At 37.7% G+C, this 27,716-nt stretch overlaps 3 protein-coding genes across 3 annotated transcripts; all 3 read right to left on the reverse strand.

The window, feature by feature from the left end:
• Positions 1-1,906: 1,906 nt before the first annotated feature.
• LOC145805253 (uncharacterized) lies at positions 1,907-2,377 on the reverse strand. Its single transcript, XM_082900357.1, has one exon. It carries the CDS (start codon positions 2,375-2,377, stop codon positions 1,907-1,909), a length of 471 nt encoding a protein of 156 aa, XP_082756483.1.
• A 36-nt stretch (positions 2,378-2,413) lies between these two features.
• Positions 2,414-3,031, reverse strand: LOC145805254 (uncharacterized). Its single transcript, XM_082900358.1, has one exon. It carries the CDS (start codon positions 3,029-3,031, stop codon positions 2,414-2,416), a length of 618 nt encoding a protein of 205 aa, XP_082756484.1.
• Positions 3,032-10,023: 6,992 nt separating this feature from the next.
• Positions 10,024-16,503, reverse strand: LOC114319215 (putative beta-1,3-galactosyltransferase 12). Its single transcript, XM_028266223.2, has 8 exons — positions 16,413-16,503; positions 15,334-15,910; positions 14,340-14,492; positions 14,172-14,254; positions 14,000-14,099; positions 13,735-13,848; positions 12,442-12,584; positions 10,024-10,440 (listed from the first exon to the last, which is right to left on the reverse strand). The coding sequence occupies exons 1-8, from the start codon at positions 16,501-16,503 to the stop codon at positions 10,352-10,354; spliced, it is 1,350 nt and encodes a 449-aa protein (XP_028122024.2). The 3' UTR covers positions 10,024-10,351.
• Positions 16,504-27,716: the final 11,213 nt, after the last annotated feature.

The raw sequence follows: 27,716 nt of genomic DNA on the forward strand, positions 1-27,716 counted from the left end.
CTTGTTCGGTGGCGCATGGCACTTGTGCCGAACTCAGATTCCCCGGTTCGGTACTCTGAGTGGGAGTAAATTTTGCGACAAAATCTGCCAAGACCTGGGCCTTGATTGTTGTCCTGGGTTGATACTGAATGTCAAACTCACCAAGTTCTACCGCCCACTTTGCTGTTCGGTTAGAGAAATCGGCTCGACTGAATACAGATCTGAGGGGGAATTCAGTGAAGACGTCAATGGTATGCCCTTGGAAGTAATGTTGCAACTTTCTTGAGGCGATAAACAGCGCGTAAGCTAACTTTTCCAGTGGTAGATACCGTGTCTCGGCATCTAGTAAAGTCTTGCTAACATAATATACTGGTCTCTATTCTTTGTCAACTTCTCGAATTAATACTGCGCTCACGGCATGATCTGAGACTGCTAGATAGAGGTACAGCTCCTCTCCCGGTTCTGGAGTAGACAGTAGAGGAGGTGTACTGAGGTATCTTTTGCGGCTCTGCAGTGCTTCGGTACATTCACTACTCAATTCAAATGCTGCCTTTTTCCTCAAAAGTTGGAAGAAGGGCTTCATCCGATCTGAGGATTTGCTAATAAACCGATTCAGTGCAGCAGCCATTCCGGTTAGTTTCTGCAGTTCCTTAGACTTTGTTGACACTTCGAGATCCTGTATTGCCCTAATTTGATCCGAATTCACTTCAATTCCTCTGTGAGTGACCATATATCCTAAGAACTTCCCTGTTCCTACCTCGAAGGCGCATTTCGAGGCATTGAGGCGAAACTGGTGGTTTTTCAGCATGCTAAAAACTTCTCTTAAGTCTGTGAGGTGGTTTGTAGCGAACTTGCTTTTTACTACCATATCGTCTATATAGGCTTCCATGGTTTTCCCCAGTTGGTCTTTGAACATCTGAGTGATCATTCGCTAGTAGGTCACCCCGGCGTTCTTGAGGCCGAACAGCATTACTCTGTAGCAGTAAGTCCCTCTCGGAGTGATAAACGCTATCTTTTCTTGATCCGGACCAAACAGTGGTATTTGATGATAACGGCTATAAGCGTCCAGAAATCTCATGCGCTCATGCCCTGCTGTTGAGTCTACTAGTTGATCAATGCGAGGCAGCGGAAAACTATCTTTAGTGCAGGCTTTGTTCAAGCAATTGAAATCGACACAAACTCTCCATTTTCTGTTCTTCTTCTTGACTACAACTGTGTTAGATAGCCATTGCGAGTACTGAACTTCTCTGATTGCTCCCGAGGCTAGGAGTTTTTCGACTTCGGCAATTACTACTTCGGTGTGCTCAACTGAGGATCTTCGACTTTTCTGTACAATGGGCCGAGCTGAAGGATTGATGTTGAGCTTGTGGCAAGCAAATTCTGGGTCCAACCCTAGAGTATCATATGCTGACCACGTGAATACCTCTATATTTTCCCTCAGTAGTTCCAGCAGCTGAAATTTCTCATCAGCGCCTAGCGAGAGACCGATAAGGAAGTACTTTTCCGGGTCATCTTCTCTTACCAAGACTTTCTCCAAATCCTCTACCATCTTTTCCTCTGTAGTTCCCTCCACATCTTCCAAGACTGGCTGTCCGGCCACTTCTACCGTCTGTACCCGATTGCAGAGCTGCTTTGCCTTTAATGCTGCCATGAAACAATGTTTGGACGCAACTTGATCCCTTGAGATCTGCTCTACTCCGTGTTCTATTGGGAAACAGATGAGCTGGTGATAGGTTAAAGGGACTGCTTCCATTCGATGAATCCACGGACGGCCAAGTATGGCGTTATAAGGGGATGGTGTATTAATAACCAAGAACTCTATCTGGAGGGTTTTTGTCCCTGCTACGACTAGCAATACTATTCTGTTGAGCGGCCATTCCAGCTGTGAATTGAAACCAACCAACGGGGCTGCCGCTGGGGTGAGATGCTACTCGGAGAGGTCGAGCTTTCTGAACAAATCATAATACAGTATGTCTGCCGTACTGCCCTGATCTACTAGGACTCGTTTTACATCAAATCGTTTCCCAATCCCAACAGTTATAATCAATGCATCAGTATGTTGGTGCTGTATGCCTTCTAAATCTTTGCTAGTAAATGAAACAGTGCACAAGGGGGATTTAGGTACTGTACGCACCTTTTTCGATACCGGCTCCACTGACATGATTCGCTGAATTTGCGCAGCCTTAGCGATCTCTTCCTTCAGTGCCTCCTCAGATTCCTGAGCCGCTGTCCCATGGATCACATTTATTATCAGCCGGGGTGGATGCTCAATATTTGCGTCTGGAGGTGGGTTCCCCAACTCGGCCACTTCCTTATCCTGATCAATGTATTCTCTTAGGTGTCCAGCTGCCATCAGGTCTTCCAAGTGTTGCTTCAGTGCCCTGCAGTTCTGAGTCATGTATCCCCTGTCTTGGTGGTAGGTGCATCTGAGCTTCTAATTGCGCCGAGCTGGATCTCCCAACATTTTCGGCGGCCAAACAAAGAAGGGCTCTTTCTTGATCTTTTCCAAGATTCGATAGATTGGCTCTTTGAACACAGTCACAACGGCTTCGTGGGATTTGGACATATCCACCTCATTCACTGCAATCCCTCGGTGTTCTCCTCGATCTGTTCTCTTCTTCTGCCGGGCTGTTTGTTCTGCTGACACTACCTCGATGGGGATCTGATCGTCTTCGAGACGAGCATACTGCTCAATCCTGGCGCGCAAGTCTTTCAAAGCTGTGGTCGGGCGCTTGGTAAGTGATTGTCTCAACTTACTTTCTGGGCGCACACCATGTTTGAAGGACATAATGGCCATCTGCTTGCTGCACACATTTTCTTCTAGATCATTATACTCTTCCCAGTATCTCCTAGCATAATTGCGCAGCGTTTCCTCTTGCTTCTTCCTGAGGCCGAACAGTGTATCCGGCTCTTTTGGGATCTTAGTATTGGAGACGAACCTGGCTAGGAACTCTTCGGACAGCTGCTTCCAACCATGAATCGATCCAGCGGGGAGTCGATCGAACCATCGGAGTCCGATTTCTCCCAAGCTGGATGGGAAGACTTTGCACATCAGTGCCTGATCTCGGCTCTATAGGGACATCATCTGTCTAAAATGGCTGATATGTGTCAGAGGGTCCGATTTCCCATCGTACGAAGTGAACTTTGGTGGAGTGAACTTCTTGGGAGGTCTCATGGTCTCAATCTCCAGAGAGAATGGCAAAGAGACGAGCCTGTCCAGCGCTCAATGTTCTCTCTGGTGAACAGTATGGTCCAGATGATTTCGATGTTGCTTGTTTTGCCTATTGCCAATCAGCCAAGTGCGAAGGTCTTGAGAAGGGTATTCAGTTTGTTGACTAACCGTCTTCTGCCTCTTGGCCCTCCTCTGGCGTGACCCACGGGTGTGGCTACTCGCCGCTTCACTCTGTGCTGGGATGGGTAGGCTTCGTTGCCCGGAGTCATTCCTAGGGAATTTTTTCACTGGTAGTTCTCTAGACGAGCTCCTTTGTTGCAAACGAAAGGGCTCTACTTCCGTCCTCTTTTCCGTCGGATCACCCAACACCTTCTTAAGTTGAGCTTTCAATTCCTGTATCTCCATTCCCATGGAATCTATAATTCGATCTCTATAATCCTTTTCCAGAAGGAAATGATGAGAAGAACCTCCGGCGAAGGGCAGTCGATGCTTGACAAATTTGGGGGTTCGATTATTGTTTCCAGTTTGCTCCTCCAGAACTATTGGGAGTGCCAAACCTTTGTCCTTCGTTTTCTCCATCTGTGGAATATGTGCTGAAGGCGGAATGTCCTCAATCCCCATTGCCGGAACTGAATGCAGAGCTCAGAGATAAAGCGATCCACGCTCACCGCACCAATTGTGCGTACCGGATTCCGCACTAGATGAAAGTGGATCAGGGCTCCGCACTCAGTTGGACTATCCAGGGACCGGGACTCCTGCCATAAGAAGCACCGTTAGAGCTGCCCGGCCGGGGTTGGCCGGATGACCCCTCCGGCATGGAAATCAGTGATCGGAGAAGGAATGTATGTTAAGTGTGATTAGGACAGTTCTCCTTAGTTCAGTTCAATTCAGTTACCTTCAATGTGAAGTTTACGAAATATATATAGTATTCCTTACTTGCTTCTGAGGGTGGTTTCATGGAATGTGGATGCTGTCAGGTGTCCTTTTAGCATTGCTCCAGGTGGGGGACCACCTGGTAGTTGTCATTGATTGCATATACTCATTGTAGGCTGCTGATAACAAATCACATTCCTTTAGTTCAACAACTTCCGTGATTCTAGGTGTGGGGGACCAGCTGAAGTGGCAACCTGCACATGTTTGCACTCACAGCTCCCACGTTTTCTTGTGAGGTTTTTCCAGCTCGATACTCATGTACTTCAGTTCGGTACTGATGTGCCTCGGCTCGGTCTTTTTCAGGATCATTCATGGAGATGGGTTGGCCCATTATCTGTTTGGCCCACAGATTCCGTTTTGCAGCTCGGCCCAGACCAGCACTACGGCTGGGCTAGCCTTTCCACTGCGGGTTGGGCTCAAGTGCTTGAGGACTTGGGTGGACTGTTGATCATGAAGTTGGGCTCAACTGATTTGTCCATATACTCATCTGACCCACTTGGATTCGGACTTTGTCGGATTGGGCCGGCTCAAGGCTTGGACCTGACCAATTTCACATTTAGCCCCTTCAACCACTATGGGCTTGTCCGGGAATTAAAGGTTGTTTTGGAAATTGATCTTTTTAGTGATTTTATTTTATTTTTTTATAAAAAAATACGTAAAAAAAATAAAGAAACTAATTGACTTTTTTATAATGATTTTTTAGTTAAAACTTTATCTTTTAAAAATAGGATCAAGTTGTAGTAATTTTTTAATTTTTTAATTAAAAACTTTATTTCCCAAACAAAGTTTCACATGTAGACTTTAACACTACGTGGTGTTTTGAGAAATGAGTAAAAAGTTAGTTTTTTAGTTTTTTTGATTTTTTGGTGACTTTTTGTGTAAAAAACCTAAAAAATAAAAAAAATTAGCTTTTTTAGCAAGTTTCCAAATTGCCCCCAATGTCTGGATTGAGAAAAGAAAAGAAATGGAAAGATATGTATTTTTCTTACTTGTTTGGATAACTTAAGGGGAGAGAAATTGGGAGAAATGGAGAGAAATCCATTTATCTTATAACCCTCATTTTTAATCTTCTTAAAAGTGAAGAGATTGTGAGAGAAAAGAAATCAACAAATTCTTATATTTTTATAATACTAATTTTGTCCTTATAAAAATAAAAGAAATAAAATAATTGACACCCATGTCCTCAAGGGCTTTTATGTTATTTTGGTAATAAAATATAAATTTTTTTTTTTTCTTTTCTCTTATGAAATCTAACCAAACAAGAAGGAGGGAAATTACAATAATTTCTTTTCTTTTATTTCTTACTTATCTAAACAAGAATGAGAGAAATCACAATCATTTTTTTTTTCTCTCTTATAACTTAAGTAATTATTTTTTTTTCTCTTCTAGGTTCCCAAACATAGTGTGACATTTATGCTATAGTCCTCAAATTTATTTGTGTATTAAATTTTGGATATCTTGTGTGTATATATCTACATGAAAATGAAAGATAGAGACATTAATTCAATGCATTGGTAACATTAAATGATAATAAAAATTTGTTCTAAAAAAATTGATTATAAAAATTGAACAATGTCACATTCTTACAAATTTTCCTACAAAAGTATCCCATTAATAATTTAGGAAAATTAGTCTAAGGTCCCTTTCTCATTTTTAGTACTTAAAGAGATCCACAATATTATTTTATGATGTCTAAGATCCCTCAATTCTACACCCTATATCACAGAGAAATTTGAGTTTTCCAAATCAAATCTCATTTCTCTCTCACACCCTAAACTCTTTCTTTTCTCGCCGTCAAACACCTGCTTCATTAATTTTGTATTTTGTGTTTCATTAAGTATTTTCCCACATCGATCATATACAATCTTGATCACTGAATCACAATGAAAATTAGCCTCGGACTTTCAAGCAATCCAACATTAGGGCACAAATTATGTTAAAACCATAACAGTTTCACACAAAAGCATATATATATATGTACATACAAACACATATATGTATAGAAATATATATGGAGAGTGAATGAATGCGTATCAGAACTGAACCGAGCAAGTGGTTGGTGGGAAGGGTAGAGAAAGAATCATCCATGGATGGTTGTGTAAAAAGAGATCAAGAGAGAGAAATTGATATTCATTCGCATGTGATTGGATTAATCGAGATTGAGACTCTGAAGATTGTTGAGAACTAGTTCTGAGATCAGCCTCCTTACCTTGTTTTTTTTTTTTTTTCTTTCTTTGAATTAGACAATTTTATTTGGATTTGGTAATTTTCTCTAGATTATTCTTGAATTTTCTCTGGATTTTGGCAATTTTCTCTAAATTATCGTTGAATTTTCTTTGGATTACCCTTGAATTTTTTCTGGATTTGACAATTTTCTCTGGATTATCGTTGAATTTTCTTTGGATTTGGCAATTTTCTCTGGATTACCCTTGAATTTTCTTTGGATTTGACAATTTTCTTTAGATCGATGTTGAGGGACCTTAAACATTATGAAAATATTATCTATCATTTATACTATAAAATCTTAATACTAGGGACCTTAAAAAAAATCCCCCTAATAATTTCTTACCGGTAAGAATTCACCATTATAGAGGAAGTGAGTACGGCACCATGTGAGAGGAGATGTTTTTGTGGGAGAAATTTGTGGAAATGAATCATTTTTCATAAAAATTTGACCACTATAATATTATTCGCTCTATTCGGTTTCAATTTTCAGAATTTATTTTTCAAAAAAATTTATATTTTCATTTTCCGTTTTGTTTTTCACTGATTTTTTTGATATTTTAAGTAATTTTTAAATACACATAACATAAATACACTTAAAAAGTATAATATTTGTGAATTTTTAATATCAAAAATACAAAAAAAAATATGAAATTTCAATATATTTTTCATATTTTTGGGTATTTATGAATTTTTAAAAATATTTTTTTAAAAATATTTTACTATTTAGATACCTCTAAGTAAGATACATCTAAAAAAGTAAAAGATTTGCTTAAAATTTTAAAAATATTTACTAAAAACAAAAAATAAAAAACTCAATTTTTAAAAAACTAATTTCAGAAAACTGAAACCAAACACACTAATTAGTGCCTAAATAGTACAATATCAACATTAGAACCATCTGCTTTAAGTGAAGTTAGTTACCCCTATTAATGTTCCAACGATGAATGGTTGAGTTGTGCTTGTAAAAGAGGACCCAACAACGAAATTTTTTTTCATCAGTTAACATGACAAATAGATTTAGACCATCGATTTTGAGGAGTTCATATTAGATATAAGTAAATGATTTAGATTTATTTGTAGTATGGTCGCTTCACCACCCATGAGATGGTGAATAATCTCTTAACAATGTAATAGACATGAAATTTTATACCAATTTATGCACAAAATGTCACTAGTTTCATGTGTGAGATCTATTATGTGTGGAATTTAAATTCATTTTTTTATCTCAAATATGTATCTCACTTTATGAAAATTATTTATGCACTTAGATTTATGAAATTAGATTGATGTAAACAGAAGCATTGAGTACTAATCCACATATAAATGCTTATTTGACGAAAATGTCCCTACTTAAATCAATTGTCATTTTATATAATGTAGGGCCTTTAGGGCCTGTTTGGTGGGGATATAAGTGCTTATTGAGGCCCTATAATTAGTAGTAGAAGTTGGAGATTTTCGAGTATGAAGAAGGATCACGAGCTACTTTAATGGTATGTTTGCTTGGAGGATTTGGGGAGGGATTTGGAAAGGGAAAGGGAAAAGGTGTGTGAAACTATGTGAAATTTAGGCATGTTTTATTCATATTTCACCTACCTTTTCCATTTCCCTTTCCAAATCCCTCCTCAAATCCCTCAACCAAACACAACATAATTGTAAGCATGGAATTGGAATTGGCAATTCCATCTGAGAAAAGGACATTTCATTTGCTTCTTTTCCATTTTCCTGATAGAAAGGTGTAAGTGTGGAGGTTGTGAGTTGTAACTAGAAAACTCTGGTACACAAGACCATTAACCTTTTATCAAATTTTTTTTTTTTTCATTTAATTTGATTTTAAATTTGAATAAAATTTTTGATTTGATATAAGTTACTATAGTTCTTTCATCAAAATTTTATCTAAATCTTTTCAAAAATTTCTTTTTATCCCAAAAATTTCTTTAAAAATCATCTCTACTGTTTCATCCTTTTAAATTTTTATCAAATTTAAATTTGATAAAAAAATTGATAAATTCTTAATTTAATGAAAGAAATGACTTTTCCTTAATTTGATGAAAAGATTGGAGATAATTTTCGAATATTTTTTTGTCAAATTTAAATTTAATAAAAAAATATAAAAGATTGGAGATACTCAAAAATATGAGAATCACCACCACCCATATGTTACAATTGCACTATAATTTCACAATTTCACCCCTAAGAAACCAATTAGTACGAAAAAGCTCTATAATGAAAAAAAAATGAACAATGTAATAAAGAGAGATAGTGTTTTAACTAAGCTAAACCAATTAATTTCAAAGAGTCATGGTGGGACTCCAAAAACGAGCCACTTAATCACATGAGTGGGTGAGTGCGAATTGTTTTTATGAAGTGCATTTATTATTTATTTATTTATTTTGGTAAATATAATACCATCATTTCATTCCGTAAGTGGCTAATAATGTTAGGAAAAAATATCCCTCAGTGGTATTTTTTTTAAATTTATTACACAATCAAAAAAATATATTATAATTTTTATTATTAATATGTATAAAAAAAATTCATTTTTTTTTTTGTAATCATTTTTTAAAATTCATACTGATTTGAAATTTCACCATAATGTTACCATATAAAACTTTTATGCCATTTATTTTTACTTTTTTCATTTAAAACTTTAAGCGGATTGAATTTAAAAAGTAAAAAATACCCAAAAATTAGATTTTTTGCGGTCTTTAATTAAACTTTTAAAATTTGTCCATTTTTTTATTTTTAGAACTTTTTATTCTACAAAGACTTTTTTTTTAATTTAAAACAAAAAGATTGATAATTTTTTTAAAGTGAAAGCCAAAATAGCCCTAACGAAGGAAGTTTAAAAGAAATTTTTTTTGCCACGCCTCCCCCCTCCCCCAAAAAAAAAAAAACACAAAAAAGTATAAATCAAGTTATTTTTTTTTAATATAAATTTTGTACAAGAGTGTTTAGTACCAGAAATTATCCAACGGAAAGGTGTTTTAGTTTTTACTTTTAATTACGGTTAAGTACACCAAAATCCTACTCAATTATTAACAAATATCACTTTACCCTTCTTATTTATAAACTCATATATTTTGACCACCTTAATTATAAAAAATATATATCACTCAAGAGATATTTATAGGATTTTCATAATTGAGGAGGTTAATGTGTACGAGTTCATAGATAAATAAGGTAAAGTGATATTCGCCAATAATTGAGAAACTCTTAGTGCAATGAATCATTTTAATTATCAGTTTCAACTTGCAGGAACAAGCACCAAACACACCCAACATAACTCTGATCCCCAGACTATCTTAAGAGAACAAACTTAACCTAACAGGGCCACACACAATATGGAAGATCATAACCAAAAAAACAGATTATAACAATTGAAAACAACAAAACTCTTAAAACTCACTGTGCATATATTTACACCCAAAGTAGAGTAGGACATAACCTAGAAACCAAGACCTAAACACCAGAGCAAGCTCTCATGCCATTTATACCAAGAGCACTCATCTAATTCCATTGCTTGACAATGCAGTACAGTCCTAAAGATATTGGAAAACAAAACCAGAGGTATGTTGACAGCAACAGACGGTGCAAGCTCTATTATGGTAGGTTAACAGTTTCATATCCGCAAAAAACATTCACCTACACTAAGAACTAATTACTAGCATAATGGAGCAACTTATGGCCTGCTTCGATTCAGACTCAATGAGCAATTCGAGAATACAAATGGAAACGCTTTTCAATATCAGAATCCAGTCTGTTACATTACAGTACATGGGGTCTACAGTATTTTGTTTATGCTTTCATTATATTGTTATCATACTTACAACAAGGTTTGTATACTAAAAGAGTGTCGTTGGCGTAAAAGTAACTAATGCTCAAGTAGAATACTACACTTTACAACAGAAATCAGGATGGATGAACAAAAATGGAGACAATACCTCAACTAAAGGGAGCTTCTCTAAAAACTAATTGCACTTGCAAACAATCCATCCCCAGAAAGCCTGCTCTATATCTGCTAAGTTTTAGACCAAGCTGACACTACCTATCATCGGGTGGCAGTGTAGGACTCTTGGAACACATACTAATCTTGTGAAGCTCCTTCATCCTAGTTGCTGGGTTGCATAAACCTGGAAATTTTAAACAATCTCTAATTAGATACCATTCTAAATTATAAGCATGCGATTATCTCACATGCATAAAAATGCTGACGATATCTTAAGAGGTAGTAGAAACAAAAAGTTCTAGATTAAGTAAAAATTGATGGTATGCCATACAATTACTAGCAATAAATTTTTCCCATGAAGTATATTTTGCAGTTTTGAGGGTAGAATACACAACACTTGTTTAGACAAAAGACAAACTCATGTTCAGTGTATCCTGGTGAAATTAGTTTTCTTTAATTCTTTTTTTTTTTTTTTCCCAAAAAATAAAAATAAGAAGAAGAAGAAGAAAAGAATCACTCGGATTAGCCTCTTTAAACATTAAACTTAAATATTTTCAGCTTCAAGGACAGAGTGTTAGAATTCAATTGTTTTAAAAGATGCAGCATAATACTTCTGCAAAATTGGGGCAAAACTACTATCAGTGACAAATATACTCAGCTTAAAAATATGGGAACCCTAAAATTAATCAAGTTCCATAAGATTACATTTTGTTATTATACTAATTAAAGAAGCAAGGGGTTGAGAAGCCATGATCAGAAAATTCAGCCCTTCAAATCAAACGATAGAATTTAAAGGAACAAGTCAATGAAAAAAACACAAAGTAAAATGAGAATGAAATCCAATAACAACCACATTTGTTAATGGGATAAAATGGTTGGATTAGATTCCTAATCCGGGGGCATACAAATCCCAAGTTGGATGTGCAACATTTGACAGGATATGTTATCCCAACCTAACCAATTATATCCCACAATATCCAACAACCATAAATGAATGGCCCCACCATATCCCATCTCTTATCTATCCCCAAGCAAACACAGTACGGTCATGTTTGTTTGGGTGGACATGAGCTTGGGATTGGACTAATAGTCCAATAAAATTATTAATCTGATGTTTGGTTAAACAATTAAAGTAGGGATTAATTATTTTAAGCTTGACTATTAGTTAAGATCGGATACATAATCCAACGGATTCGTAGTCCTAGGACTATTAGTCATGGGAATGTTAATCCAGTCCGCCCAAACAAACATGGCCTACAAGAAATCTGTTACAGAAATTTAGTCACTGAAAATGTAGGCCAAAACTAATCCCAAGCTTTTGTTTTTTTATTTGTTAAAAAAATAAATAAATAACTTGTTTGTTTGTACACATATGTTATGAAAACACAATAAACATGTTAGGTGAGAAAGTAGAGGTGGTGGCCGGAGGTGGAGGGTGGACGGATGTGGTGGTTGGTGGTGGGGTGGCCAGGGTTGGCCACCAGAGTTGGTGGACAGAATATAGCTAGAGGTCACTGAAAACAAGTGAAAACACTTTTCTTTTCTTTTTTTATGTTGAAAATTTTAAAATCAATTCTACTTATTTTTTAACACAAACAATATACCAAACTAGTTTTCCCTTCCAATTTCCAAAAACAATGGTAACAAAAACGAAAAATAAAAACGTTGGCAAACAAGGGCACAGTTTCATTTCCTTTTTTTTGTTATTGTTGCCATTTTTTTGAAAACTGAAAACACAAGTGATCCGTAGTTGTGTCGGACACGGGCAGGGCACTTTCTTATAAGTATTCGTTCTTCTTAGATTGAAGTTTACTCGCAATTGATGGGCACATCATTTCCTAGTTGCATAATTGAATTACATGGAAGGGAACAACATGGGACCAAGCACAAGAACAACTATTTTCACTAAATATTGGGAAAGCCAATATGTGAAATGTGGCTTGCTAACATGGGATAGGCAATCTCAAATTATAAGGAATGAATGGCTTTTGGCAAATGGGTCTGCAACAAGTGTGAGTGTACCACATCAAATATATGGTAAACCAAATCTGGTAAGAAAAGATTATCATCCTAGCATTACTGAACAAGGAATCAAATTCTTACTAGAAACCACACATGTTATAAAACACTTAATTTCCATTTACAAGATATCACGACAGCAGGTTGCTTCAGTGGGTTGTTTTACCTGAACATTTTGGGATGTCCCAAACTGCAATAGAAGTCGGTGTGCATCGAGGATCACAGATTGCTCGGTTATCTTCATGATGTACATTCATAGCAAGCATCCATGATCCAATAGTGACGTCCTCATTGCTAAACATTCTCAAACTGAAAGGCAAGGGATACATCCATTCAATGAAAAAATAATCAAAGCAAAACAAGAAATAAACAGGGAGAATTCCATAGGAAAACTGTAAAGGACAAAGTAATGGAAACATGAAAATCTACTGAAGTCACGGGAGAATGTATAACACGGACCAAGCTAAATTTTAGTGAATGAATGAGACCAAAAACCTTTGCCCAGTTCAAAAGCTCACTATTAGATTAATAAAAAGGTTTCGTCATTTATGAATTCAAGCTGAGCGAATTATAATCATGAAAGGTAACAATACAGTAAGCATTAGGGGACTATATCCTGTACTAAGTTTTATTTGCTGCAAATAAAAAAGTTGTCCAACTTTAAAAAAATAATATGAAACCATAAAAGTTGGAAGGATCAAAAAGTGCACATAATTGGGAAGGCCAAGCTTTCCTGTAGCAAAAAATAAAAAATAAAAAGAAAGGGCTACAAATGTCCTACTAGTGGGTTTAAAAAGTACTTAAATGGACTCTGGTAAACAAGATTGTAATTTTCCACATCTTCTGGTTCACGTGTAATTCAAGTGCTATGCAATCTGTCATTTTGTTTTAAACCCTCAGTCCCTCACCAAATATATATGGTAGAAAAAGTCAGAATGGCCACATTAGGACGAGTTATTTCTTTTTCCAGAATATATATGCTTATAGATTTAGTGCCTTTGACTTAAAGAGGTAAGATCTTTTGCCCTCATGGAGAATTTGTGACACGCTCATGACCATAATGAATTGTAAGCCTCATCCTTGAATCCGTGTAGAAAGAGCACAATGCCTTGCTCAAAGCTTAGAATGTCAACTCTTCCATAGAATGTCATCTAGCATTCAATTAGACATCCTAAAATCCTAAATCAGAAGGTCAAAATGGAAAGCAAGGGGAACTTGGCAAGCAGTATACGTAGGATCACCCCAAACAAAACTTATCATGTATGAAAAAAGTTCAACTTGTGCCATAGAATAGAAGTAAAATATCCAAGAAACCAACCTACTTCACCAAATGAATGTCAATGTGATAGCATGACTAACTAGAACAAAACCAAACAAACATAAAATATAAATATATATATATATATAAACCACAATAAAGAGATCATCCAAAATAAACTACATATCATTATGGACAGACCTGTTATTTCTAGCAATTGCCAGTGATGCTACCACCTCTGCAGAAAGAACATAGATAGGACCATAAGCATGCAAGAAGTATTCACTACCAATCAGATGTCCTGATTTCTCATACCTGAAAATTTTTGCAATAGAAAAAAAAACTCAAAAATTATGTTGCAAATAGTTATACACACTTCATCAAATATATACATTATTGCATAAACAAAAAAAACTCAAAAATATATATTTAAAGGAGAGGGAGGGGTAAAAGTTTTCCTATCTACCACTTCAGTTTAGGGTCAGTTATCACAGGTCCTTTCTTCATGCATCCGATGTAAGTCAGTGAATGGCTTCTCTCTTTAGCCAAAAGAGTTGCAAGTCGATCTGTTGGAATTGAGAAAATGGTATTAATAGTAAAAGACCAGCGAGAGTGAAATTACTCACGATTCTAAATACCTGGACGCAGATAAATGTCATCATCAGCTTTAACATAATAATCTGCTTCAAAAAGTTCAAAGGCTGCTTTGAAAAATGCCAACCTACAAGCATTGTGAAGCATTACAGCATAAGTTGTTGACCACACAAACAACACACTAAAAGTTAATGCAGAAGATCAATTCTTACGTTTTGTATGGAAGCTTTAGATATTGTTCATCAACATCTATAAGCATAAAATCTTTGTATTGCTCAACCTCTTTCTCAAGCTCTGCCATCTTTTTTGCATCTTTCGATCGCCCAATTACAAATCTAAAGGCTAAACCAGTAGCTTGCTCCAACCTACAGAGGCAATGATGCTGAATGAATATGTAATAACTTTCATGGATACATTGGAAGTGCCAATTGATGATTCCCCAGTAAGAAAAATAACAAAGAGTAAAGAAGCTACTTCATCAACAATGGGGCTGTTTGGTGCAGTATAAGAGCTTCTTTTTTATTTTTTTTTATAGCATCTTATACTTGCAGCAGTTTATTAGGCATAAACAGCTTAAATAAATTGAAAATTTTGGATTATCCCATGCTTTTGGCTTATGCTTTCTGATGGTCAGTTTTCAACTTATAAAAAACTACACCAAAGAGGCTCAATATCTGGCGATGTTGAGGCATAATTACAGTATACGCAAAAGTTCACCTTACATATTCAATTAGCGATTGTTGAAACTTGAAAATGAGACAAATTTTAGCAACCAATGGTGATGGGCAACAAAACGGTGATGGAGGAGGTTTAACCAAAGGCCTCTGGTACCACCAACATCAACTAAGTTAGCTGGCATATTCACTTAATTGGGTTCTTCCAAACCTCATTTCAATAACCAGATATCGCAAATTCTGGAAGATTCACATAAACTGAATTAACTGATTTACAAACCTCTGATTTACACAACCCAATTAAAACCATACACAAATGAATTAACTGCAATAGAGTATTATTGTCAATGAAACACATTTTAACAACCAATTTATCTAAATGTAACTAACTAGCTAAATCTCATTTGGGTTTAACATCCAAGTAGTCTTAATTCATCAATCCATTGATTGAAAACATTGATTTAAAGAATCATGTAATTAAATTACGAAACAGACGAATGAAAAGAAGAGCTAAATCGGGATTTTTATATACCTAAGCAGGGCATCGGGATCAGAGGGAAACCAAGTGCTCCTCAGAGCCGCACGGCGATCAGAAGAAGAGAAGGCGGTCTGAATGCCAACGAAGCCAAGGAGCTTGGGGCGTCGGGCGGTGGGGAGAGGGTAGAAGGAGCGGAAAGTGTCCTGGGTGCGGCCGCAGCGGAAGACGGGGAGGGGCTTGGGGCGGAGGACGGCGAAGAGAGAGAAGGCGATTCCGGCAACGCCGATGAAGAGGCAGAATGCGGAAAGGACGACAATGGGTAAGGGACGGCGGGGTTGTTGGTGAGAGAGGGGGAGAGGGAGGAAGGGTTTTTTGGTCTTTTCGAATTTGGAGTAATGATCGGCAGAGGAGGAGGAGGAGGAGAGAGAGGTGGTCCGTGGCATTTTTTGGGGGGGGGGGGAAATTGTCACCGGCGGTGGTAGGTGGTGGTGGTGGTGGTGGTCATGGACGAGATCTGAGTGAGACACTTCACTTCCTTCACTTGCTGAGAAGTCCAGAAGTGTCTGAGTTGGAAGATTTAAGGGCAAATTACAAACACCCCCTCGAGGTTTGGTGAAAATACAAATTCCCCCTGAGGTTTGAGAAATTACAAATTGCCCCTTGAGAGTCAAATTTTCATAACAAATTAGAAAAAATTAGGGGGAATCTGTATGAAAATAAAAACCTCAGGGGGCAATTTGTTATGAAAATATAAACCTCAGGGGGTGGGATGTAATTTCTCAAACGTTAGGGGGGAATCTGTATTTTTACAAAACCTCGAGGGAGGTGTTTGTAATTTGCCCAAGATTTAAAAACTCCATTGATTCCTATATTTTTGTTTTTTTTTTTTTTTGTGGACTCTTTTTTTTAACTGTTTTATTCTATAAAATTTAAACTATTTTTGAATATCTCATTAGGTTCATTAATTGTAAAAGGACGAAATAACCCTCTTCCACGCTCTCACGCGTGTAATTGATTCTGCAAAGCCCATTCTCATTCCAACTGTTCAAACTACAAAATTTCCAAAACAAAAACTGATCGTCGACTCCAGATTCACATCGCCTCACCGTAACCCTAGATTCACATCGCCTCACCATCGTCGTCGTCGTCGTCGTCCACCGTCGACCCCAGATTCCTCTTCATCTCACCGTTGCGAAGGTTCACATCGGAAGGAGGGTGCTTCATCGTTCGAAAATTCCTGTCGTTGGATTGAGTTTATTTCATCCACTGAGTGTGGTCTATACCCACCCACCATGAGGAATAAAAGTAAGCAATGCCATTCCACCTTTTGCTTTTCAATCATAATGTGATCACCAATGTATACATTTACATTGCCCTATAACTATTATTGTTTTTCTGAATTGAATTTGTAAACATAGATGACGTGAACATTTACATTATTGTTATTACTGGATAAACTTACATTAGTAGACACTGATGTGAACATTCACATCAGTGTATAATGATGTGAATGTTCACATTACTGTCACTGTTGATATTGTTGATTATTGATGTCCATAGAACCCCCAATCTTCACTCAACAATGTGATGGAATATGATGTAAATATTCACATTGTGACATCAATGTCAAACTTGTTGGTGTTGTTGGGTGTTGTTTGGTGTTGTTGGTTCCACCCTTTGATTTTCAGCAAATTATAACATAATGTGATCACCCATATAAACATTTACATTGCCCTGTAACAGTTGTTGTTTTCGGAATTGATTTTGCAAATATAGATGATGTGAACATTCACATTACAATACTGGATAAATTGACATTAGTAGACACTGATGTGAACATTCACATCAGTGTATAATGATGTGAATGTTCACTTTATTGTCACTGTTGATTGTTGATTATTGTTTGGTGTTGTTGGTTCCATCATTTGTTTTTCAACCAATTATATGTTATTATTTGAACAAACAGGTCTTTCCCGTAGATTTGATGGTAAACGAAAAAGAGGGGAATCCCGTGTTAAAGCCAAACCTGATCAAACAGCTGGTCCTGAAGAAGTGAATATGAAAAAGGTTAACTACCGATCAAATATAACTTGATTGGTGAAACTGTTAAAGGATACAAAATTTACAAGTGGTCAATTGAAGTGCCTTAGAAAAACACCGTTTTGGCCCTTATTTGATTGCTTGATCAGTAATGAAGTCGACCTCAACCACTGCATGAAATACGATGATGTCATTGTACGTATAGTGCAGACATTCAAGCCATCTAGTGGGAGGTTTTACATCGGGGATAAGAGCATTCAGATTTGTAGAAGCGATGCAGCACTTATTTTTGGGGTGGACTGTGGCACCAAGTCGATGGACCTCTCTTATGATGCAAAACCAACAACCGGCATCATACACCGAATGTGCAAGGATGTTGGTCGGTTAAGTGCTGCCAAAATACAACAAATTCTGAGCGAAGCATTAAAGGGCACAAAGAAACAAGACAATGAAGAGGTCGCAAGATTAGTTTGCATGTATGCATGCGTCAAGCTGTTTTTTTCTACGTTCGGAGAAATAATTGGATGGGCTTTCTACTCGTACATGGACCCATTAGACAACATGATCGAGTATGACTGGGCTAAGAGCATCTGGGCAACCCTAATGGGTTCAATGGGCCAAAACTGTGGAAAACCAGGACGAGTCACCGGATGTGTGACGTTGTTAATAGTAAATCTCATAAAACTTATTCTATGTTTAATATGAACATTTACGGGGTTTACCCACTCTGATATGAATGTTCACATTACTGGGCAATGGTGTGGAAGTTGACATCAGTGATGTAAACATTCACATTACTATTCAGTAATGTACAAACACACATTAGTAGACACTGGTGTAAACATTCACATCAGTGTAAATTGATGTAATCTTAGCACCAAAACAATTGTGGAACATTCACATTACTGATGTGAATGTTTACATTACTGGACAATGGTGTGGAAGTTGACATCAGTGATGTAAACATTCACATTATTGTTCAATAATGGATACACACACATTATTAGCCACTGGTGTAAACAACCACATCAGTGTTAATTGATGTAAACATTCACATTACTGGCCACTAATGTAAACATTCACATCAGTGTTAATTGATATGAACATTCACATTAAAGGCCACTGGTGTAAACATTCACATCTGTGTTATTTGATGTGAACATCCACATTACTGATGTTTGTTATTTGTTTCAGTACTGGTTGTGTGAGCATACAACAATCTTATAACCCTGCAACCCCAATGCCATTCCGCGATGTGTGAAGTGGGACCTCACAGCCTTACATGCCAACATGAAGTCCATATCTTTGGCTAAGCTTGGTTTAAATGAGGTAGAAGTACAACCAAAAATATTGTGCCCATTAACATAGTGAGACAAGGAACTATCTAACTAACATAATGTCTCCAACTGGAGGTATATGGCGGCGAGCTGATGGCATCCCCAACTGAAGCAAAGATGTACCATCATACAAAATTGAATGTGGAGCCCAAACCTGAGGTTTTGTTGAGTGCACTAGCAAAGCAAGATAAAAACAATGATGATGAAAACAAAGACTGTCAACGCAGTGACGACAATGATGGATTTTCTGGCGATGTAATGGACCTAAATGATGTTAGACATGACATCAACACCAGCTTTAACACCCCCAATACTGAGAGAGGTATCATCATAGCACAACCAAGTGAGCCGAACATTGTGAATGTACTTATAAAAGAAAACCAAAAAGCTTGGGGTCTCGTACAACAATGGGAAGCGAAATACAAACAGTTGGAAGAATCATGGGAGTTAAGGGCAAGGGTGATTGCTGCCCTTGAAGCCAAACTATTTGACCAATCGGGCCCATCCAATATGGACATGGACATCAAGAATTGCATGGAGTGGAAAGATACAGAAATTCAGCGGTTGACAAAGTTGGTCATCAACTTGGAATGTGAAAAAACAATTCTTCAAGACCTTTTTGACGATCAGTCCATCCACATTATCACTCAAGTTGAAACACAAAAGGCCCATGACAGCCTTAAGAAGCATCCCATTGCAGCATTGGAACACATTATCAGCCCACCATCGAGGGTAAAGCACATCAAGCGGAAGGTAAAGAAAGAGCACCGGTTGGATGAGTTTGAATACCCCAACTTGCCTGGTCAAAAGAAAGGGAAAGAGGGAGCTAAAGAGCAATCCCATGCAGTCCAAATTCCATAAGATTTAGACAAGCATCCACAAAAAAAGCACCCAACAAAGTACAAGAAGTTAACCTTGAACAACAAACTGAAGGTTTGGGCCAACATGAGCAAACTCAACAAGCAGAAGGTTCAAAATTTGCACAAGAACGGCAGTGATGAGTAAATGATCTTACATATCCCCAACTGAATTTTTTTTTTTGCTCATGTTAAGTTCACATACATACTTAATAGATTAGATCATTTCATAAATGTGCAATGTTGACATTAACGTTTTCTGTAATGACAATGCACAAGTTGTTAGTGTGGCGAGGGGACTCAAAGACTAAAGACGTGTATTTTGATGACATCATACACATCATCAAAGAAAAATCAATAACCAACAATGTATGGCAATCATAAATGTGTACAAAACACACACACACACACACACACACACTGTAAAGACACTGCAAATAATGTACTGTCACCCCTATGTTTCTGCAGGTGATAGATGCATATGGTGAAATTCTACATAAACTACAAGGGCTAGTCAACCCAAGTTTGGAGGATTTAATATTCATCTTTACAAGCACATGTTTGGTAACCACTAGACTTTTGGTTTGTTTATGTTTGATGTTGATGAGAATGTTCACATGAACAGTATTTGAGTTGCATGTTCAATAGATGTCAATGTTCATCTCAGCATTATATGCTTGTATTGTTAACTTAAATGATAGGCAGATGTGAATGTTAACAACAACACAAAATGACAGGTCTGAACATTCACATTGACAGATGTGAATATTAACATCATTCGCAGTGAACATTATATGCTTATTATGTTGTTAACTTAAATGATACACAGATGTGAATGTTAACAACAACATAATATGACAGGTGTGAACATTCACATTTGCAATACGTTGCATGACTGTTTCACAAATTAATAGATGTAAACATTCACATCATTCACATCACTCATCATTAACAAATGTGAACATTTACATCATTCACATCACTCATCATTAACATATGTGAACATTCACATCACTCACATCACTCATATTAACAGATGTGAACATTCACATCATTCACATCACTCATCATTAGCAGCTGTGAACATTCACATCATTCACATCGAACATTGATATAAATACTTGGTGCATCATTGTATGCCCTTTGTGTGCAGAAAATCATGCAAGAGTACCCCCCCACAAGAGAAATAAACTGATTGATGCACATATCTCAAGGCCAGAGATTCTTAATCTTCCCAATACACGACAACTTCCACTGGACGATTGTTGTGTACGACGTGAAAGACAATGTATGGAGGCATTATAACTCGCTACGCCCAAGACCCAGCATACATGACCCATAAATTGACAAAGCACAAATAGTGGTAAGTGGCTGACACATATAATACTTGTCATGATGTGTAATATTTGAACTTGGGCGTATGCACTATGTTGGTTGGTGCCTAATATGAAATTTCATTGTTGGCAGAGGGACTACATCGAGGCTTTGGTGCGCAACATCGGACCATCATCACCATTATGGACCAAATTATCAAGCCAAAATACTTCGCAACCAATCATATCAGTAAACATCTGTCCTGAGCAAGCATCAGATTCGTAAGCCTAAAATCGATTTGTACACATGTTCCACAATCATTACCCACCTAAATTTCAAAATCTAACAAGAAGTTTGCATATTTAGGGTAGATTGGGGGCCTGCAATTTGTTACATCATGAGGGCGCATGTATACCATGAAGAAATTGTTGCCAGCCTAGATCGCTTTGAATGGTGTCAAATAAGAGACTCATTAGTACACCTTTTTCTGAATCACAGAAAGACAGTGCAATGTGAAAACTTATAGGTAGGGGGTGTCCACCTATCACTGTTACCCAAATCTGTTATCCACATTTAAGACAATTTAGTGTCAATAGATTTTACATATTGGAGCAGACTAGCTTAATTGTAAATCAAGTCTATATCACTGCTTGTACAGATATTTTTCAGTCAATATATGTATATGCATTTTGAGGCCTATTTTGTGTTGGTCATGCACATTGAGATTGTATTTTTCTTTTTTTTGACACATGACATGATGTGAATTTTCACATCACAGAATGATCATACACTTTCTTATGTTTTAAAGCCATACTACATGAATGTGAATATTGTTTAAAGTGTTATTGTAATACAATATGACAGGTGTGAATATGATATTTCTTAACATATAAGTCAATATTCACATCTAATAATTTAATGATGTGAATATTCACATAATAATTTCTGATTATTTGAATGGCAGCAACGATGTCATGAATATTCACATCTTATGAGTTGATGATGTGAATGGTTACATTGATGTAAACATTCATGTCATCTACTTTGATGCTGTCAACGGTAACAAGAATGTGAATATTCACACCACAGAAATGTTTAAAAGTTCAACCCATGCGCAATTATTCACATAATGTGATTATATTACACAAGTGTGAATGTTAACATCATCTATTCATCCAAAACACAACAACATAAATGTCAGATTGGTACCTTAAAAAATTAAAAATAGAACATAAATCAAATACTATTGCATTATTATGTTTACCAACGCAATGTAATTTTATTGCAACACAATGTTTGCCAACACAACACAATCTTATTTCAAAAATGACTATAAGAATCCAATGTAAAACACAATGTTGAAATGGAAAATGTACATCCTATATCGACTCCTTGCATGATTTCCGATTATGGCTCCCCAACTTATCACATCTCTCGCGCCTTATTTGCTTCAGTTTCTCACCCCTTGATGGGATCCTATTCTTTTTCGACCTTTCAGGTGGTTTTTTCACAGTTGGCGAGTATATAGTGAAGTCCGTGGGATCAAAAGGCGGCTTCTCCACTGTAGACGCGCCCGCGGAGGGGGGCCTCGCTACTACAGTTCGGACTCGCGATTTTTTGTCGCGGTTCTTAATCTGAACCAAAGAGTCCAAATCTGGCAAATCGTTTTGAGAAACAGATTTTTGAAAAAGTAGTGCCAAACATGGACTGCTTTGCCAGATACAGAGTCGCCACCTAAATATTTTTTAATGGGGGAAATTTAGGAAACCCTGACTCGGTGCCGAAGGCCACATGTCCGTCATCACCGGAGTTGTCTCGGCTCGGGAGCTTGGGTACGATCGGGGAAGGTCAGCTATGAGCACCCCCTTTCGCCCGGTTCGAAGACCGGCCTCTACTAACCATGATATCCGATTTTGAAAACATTACGTGTTCTTATTCCATTTATTAGCCTAGAATTACTATGTTATGCGCGCAGCAAACAAGTATAGACTAGATTGCCTAATTTGGAAATAAACATTGCATATCCGTTCGGTTTTGAAAAGCGCTTTGGAATTTGCTACTCGTAAGTAGGCTAAAACACGGATTTCAACGAGTTTTTCCAACTCGAGCAGTCCAACCTTCACCCACAGGCATTAAAACATTTTAACACATAAGCACTTAGCCGGATGGCAGGCATACTGTCATGGCAACACTCACACACATGCGGGATGCTAAAGCATAATACTTACATCGTATTCCGTGCCAAAACAGTAAACTAGTCAGCAAACATGCATGTCCTAGTTCATGTTAAAAATGGCTAATGCATCACATGCAAAAATGCAATCTAGGCAGGCTCGGCTAACCCTAAACATGGCATATGAGATGCGATCAACTACCACATATTCAATTTGTGAATTGAAGTACAGATGCAGTTAGCGTGATGTACCGAGCCTAATGTATGTAATACAAATGTATGGATGCACGCATGCATAGCATAAGGTATGCTAATTTTAAAGATGCCCTAATCTACTATCATAAGCAGGTAAATAAAAGGGAAGAAAGAAATGAGGATTGGAAGACATATACACCACCCACACACACTTATTACAGATTTGCCCTCACTCGGAGGGAACCGAATAAATATTACAAATTAACTACGCAAGCTAATTAATATTACAAATTGCCTAATTAATTAACAAATTAAATAAGCTAAGAAAAGCAGTAAAACCGCCTCGGGAAATGCACCGCCATGCATAGGCTGCCTCTGTTTTCCTTCTTTCACTCCCCTGGAGGCTGTCAAAACCTCAGGACTGCTTCCTTGGATGCTGGGAGACATCACCGGCTGCATGGAATTGCCACCGGCAGTGGGATGTGGCCACCGGCACAAAACAAAGCTGTCGGCAGAGAAATGATTGCCGGTCGGCACTTTGCACTGCCGGTCGGCAGAGTGTTCCTGCAGAATCTACAAATGACAGCAACAGAGGGCAAGGCAAAGCATGGCAGCACAATTCAAGGCATATATGCACCAACCATGTCCCTTATCATGGTAATGACTCAAAGGGGCATGTGCCTCGATTCTCAGACCACCAATCACGCATTTCCATGCATGATGGCCCAAAGAATCGAGTATGCAACTTTCATGTCAAATGAAATGCAAACCAATCAAACAAACTAAGGCCCAATTCCTATCATCAAGCCAAGGAACAAGGCATGCATGCAAGATGCAATGCAACCTAGGCATGCAAGCTAAGGATGCAACATGGCATGGCAACAAACTTATGCAAGCATACAAGCAAACATGGGACCATGCAAATGGATGTAAAGATGGACTTATACATGAATTAGGCAGCTCTAATAAGGCCCAAAACAGTAGCCAAAATGCCCAAAAATGGAGGCTAAACACACATGCACACATACACATGTTATGGTCCAAACCTCAAGCATTAAGCAAGCAACATTCAAGCACACTCGCAAAGGGATTTCATGGACAATTAGCATGCAACATGAGCTCTAAAATCATGCTAAAACATGGTGCCAAACCAAGCAATAAATCAAGCCAAGCATGCAACAAATGGCCTAAGTGCTCAAAACAAACCAATGGAGTATTGAACTACACTTAACAAGACCAAACATGGCATGAACTCGTTGACCAAAACCAGAGTTTTGGGACATTAATACAAGGCCTAAGAATCACTTAGATGGCATCCAAATGACTCAAAAAATAAAGGCATGCATGATCACCAAAACATGGAGCATTGCTACACAAGCTTATGAGGCATTAAAGATGCATCCAAGGTAAACATATAGGCATGCAAATAGGACTGAAATGACATGGTGGATGGTCCCAAATCACCCAATCAATGCAAAGATGTCATGCTATACATGCACATACTTAAGGCCAACAAGCCGGAATGCAGAGTGGCTATACTAAGCATGCTAAAATCAACCCAAACACTTATGGACAGACCTAAAACATGTCAAGATAAGCACAAAATCTTCACAAATGTAAGCCTAAAACATGTTAGAAACAAAGGCACACAACCTAAGACATGTTAAGGAATCACAAGGCATTACATGGCAACTATGCTAAGCATGCATGGAGTACCAAAACCAATTTAAAATCATGTTATATTATGGAAAAATAAGCATGAAAAATAGTCTATACATGCTCAACACACACTCAAACATAGGCTCCCTTTAGAGACCAAAACATGCCCTTTTCAAGGACAACAAGGAGAGGGGGTGGCCCTCTCCTTCTAGAGACTTCAAGGCACCATCTCCACCATTGAAATCCCTCAAGATTTCAGTGGTGAAGAGGCCCAAACACCAAAGTCCCGAAACTAGCACAAAATAGCACAAAATAAGGCCTTTCAAGGCCTAAGAGGGGTCAAACACCCTCAAATCACAAAACACCCTTAATAAACAATCAAGAGGGTCTAAAAACAGAACTTTTTTGTATTATACACCAAGCTCAAAAACGAATTTAAGATAGGTAGAAATAAGGTGCAAAAATGGGGAATAAATGGGTGAGATTCTTACCCTTGAAGCCTTCTTCAACAATGATGCTCCAATGGCCTTCCTTGGCTTGAATCTAACACCAAAACTTCAAAATCAGTTCTTTAGAACCTCAGTAGCTAGACAAAGGTGAAACACTAGGTGTTTATGTGCAATAGTAAGACACAAAACACCTAGAGCACAAAAGGGAGGGAAAGAGAGGTAGGATGTGTATCTAACCCTAACCCTAAAACCAGAGCTTAACAATGGCTGTCTAAGCTCTCAAAATATCTCAAGTGTCTAACCTTAAGGCCAAGAGACAAGGCTCTCTCTTATAGAGGCTTATTGTCTTGTAAAGCTTACAAGACAAGCTTCCAAGAGAAAGATCCCTCCATACACGTGTATGGAGGGGAGCCAAAAGCAAGACAGCTGTCTTAAAATATCTGCAAAAGCAGATGCACAGTAGTCGGCCGGCCAAAAATGCCATCTTGGCCAAAAGTAGTGCCGACCGACACTAAATAGTGCTGACCGGCAACAAAAAGTGCCGGCCGGCAATAAAAAGTGCCGATGGAAGCAAAAACCAGCCGGTGGCTTCTAGCCACTGCCGGTGGTGGGTGGGGATGGTCTACAAGCCCTACCCTGCCTCTCCAAGGCAAAACACAAGTGTTTAGTGTAAAACCAGACACTAAACAGTCAAGTTCGGAGATCCTGAGGCAAGGCGCGCGAGCCGAGACCTCCGGGAACTCCAAACAAACACAAACACGAGTAATCACCGAGTGTTCAAACGGTGACGTCCAAGTCTTGAGGACGGTAAAAAATGGGGTGTCTACATCCACCGATGGTATAGGGAATATAGCACGCGAATAGGCTGCACGATATGTCTTTATATAAAAGTAATGTTCCACACAATTATTGAGATTGCAGCGGCTCTTCTGAATAGCAATAACAACATGGTCACATGGGGATCCGTTGATTTGCCATTTGAAGTAAGAACATGTACGCCTCGCAACATCAACTGTAATCGATGGTATCGAATGAACTTCAAATATATCTTCATTGGCTTTGCTAACTTGCCAAGACCTGCTGTCATTAAACGAATCCATAAGTATTGTTTCGAATGTAGGACAAATAAGCTCATTCCATTTGTTTGCTTGGTCACGCCGTGCAGACATTTGCCACATCAACTGAGTACGAATTGTGTCCACCATTTGAGTGATAAGAAGATTACGTGCTTCTTTAATCTAGTTATTAAATGACTCCGCCGCATTGGATGTCATCTCCCCATAACGCATGCCCCTGCACAATATCACAAACATTGCACAATACGGAATTTAACAGGTCTGAACATTCACATTGACAGATGTGAACATTAACATCATTCACAGTGAACATTATATGCTTATTATGTTGTCAACTTAAATGATAGACAGATGCGAATGTTAACAACAACATAATATGATAGGTGTCAACATTCAAATCTGTAATACATTACATGACTGTTTGACAAATTAACAGATGTGAACATTCGCATCATTCACATCATTCATCATTAGCAGATGTGAACATTCACATCATTTACATTGAACAGGAAACACAATTGGACGATTGTTACCATTCTAAACTGAAAACTCACATCGCTACCATTCTAAACTTGACAAATGAAACACTTTAGGAAACTGTTATTACCTGAAGTATGAATTTACCCAGTGCTCAGGTGCCAAGTCCTTGAAAAAATTATGTGCTCGTTGTTTACCCTCCTCTTTTAATTTTGCAAGCTTTTCATGGAACCCTACCACAGTTGGCTCGTAAGCACAGTCACCCAAACTACTTAGTAGGTGATCCCTAAATCCATTATCAATTCCTTTCATCTGGTCTCTTAAATTGCTCTTCAAGTGTTGTAAACAATAACCGTGATGAGTCGATGGGAACACCTTTGGCATAGCTTCTAACAGACTAAGATTACGATCCGAAATAAAAGTAATTTGGCGCTTACCATCAACAACCTTCCCAAGTTCGTGCAAGAACCACGACTAATTGGCTATGGTCTCTGAATCAACAATCTCAAATGCAATAGGAAACATATCTACAACACAACACCAATACACAACTGTTCACAATATTCCAAAGTGAATAGAAAACAATATAAACGAAACAGGTCATGTGAATGTTTATATCTACATTGCCCTATTACTATTGTTATTTTTGGATTCAGGTTGTAAACATCAATGATGTGAACATTCACGTTAACGACCATTAATAAGTTATTGTTGATTGTTGAGTCATTGGTAATGTGAACATTCACAGTACTGTTCATTAATAGATCAACTGACATTAGTATACACTGATGTGAACATTCACATCAGTGTATAATAATGTGAATGTTCACATTACTGTCATTAGCAGACACAGATGTGAA

This window comes from Camellia sinensis, chromosome 13 (genome assembly GCF_055761805.1).
Source record: "Camellia sinensis isolate YWXY chromosome 13, ASM5576180v1, whole genome shotgun sequence".
NCBI lineage: Eukaryota > Viridiplantae > Streptophyta > Magnoliopsida > Ericales > Theaceae > Camellia > Camellia sinensis.

What these genes read in the sequence shown, in the direction of transcription:
- LOC145805253 (XM_082900357.1), bottom strand. Translation starts at nt 2,377, where the DNA reads ATGACTCAGAACTGCAGGGCACTGAAGCAACACTTGGAAGACCTGATG.
- LOC114319215 (XM_028266223.2), bottom strand. Translation starts at nt 16,503, where the DNA reads ATGAAGCACCCTCCTTCCGATGTGAACCTTCGCAACGGTGAGATGAAG. An exon ending in CTAAAGCTTCCATACAAAAC is followed by an intron (nt 14,255 to 14,339) that starts GTAAGAATTGAT and finishes CAATGCTTGTAG; the next exon opens with GTTGGCATTTTTCAAAGCAG. An exon ending in GCAATTGCTAGAAATAACAG is followed by an intron (nt 12,585 to 13,734) that starts GTCTGTCCATAA and finishes CTTGCCTTTCAG; the next exon opens with TTTGAGAATGTTTAGCAATG.
- LOC145805254 (XM_082900358.1), bottom strand. Translation starts at nt 3,031, where the DNA reads ATGTGCAAAGTCTTCCCATCCAGCTTGGGAGAAATCGGACTCCGATGG.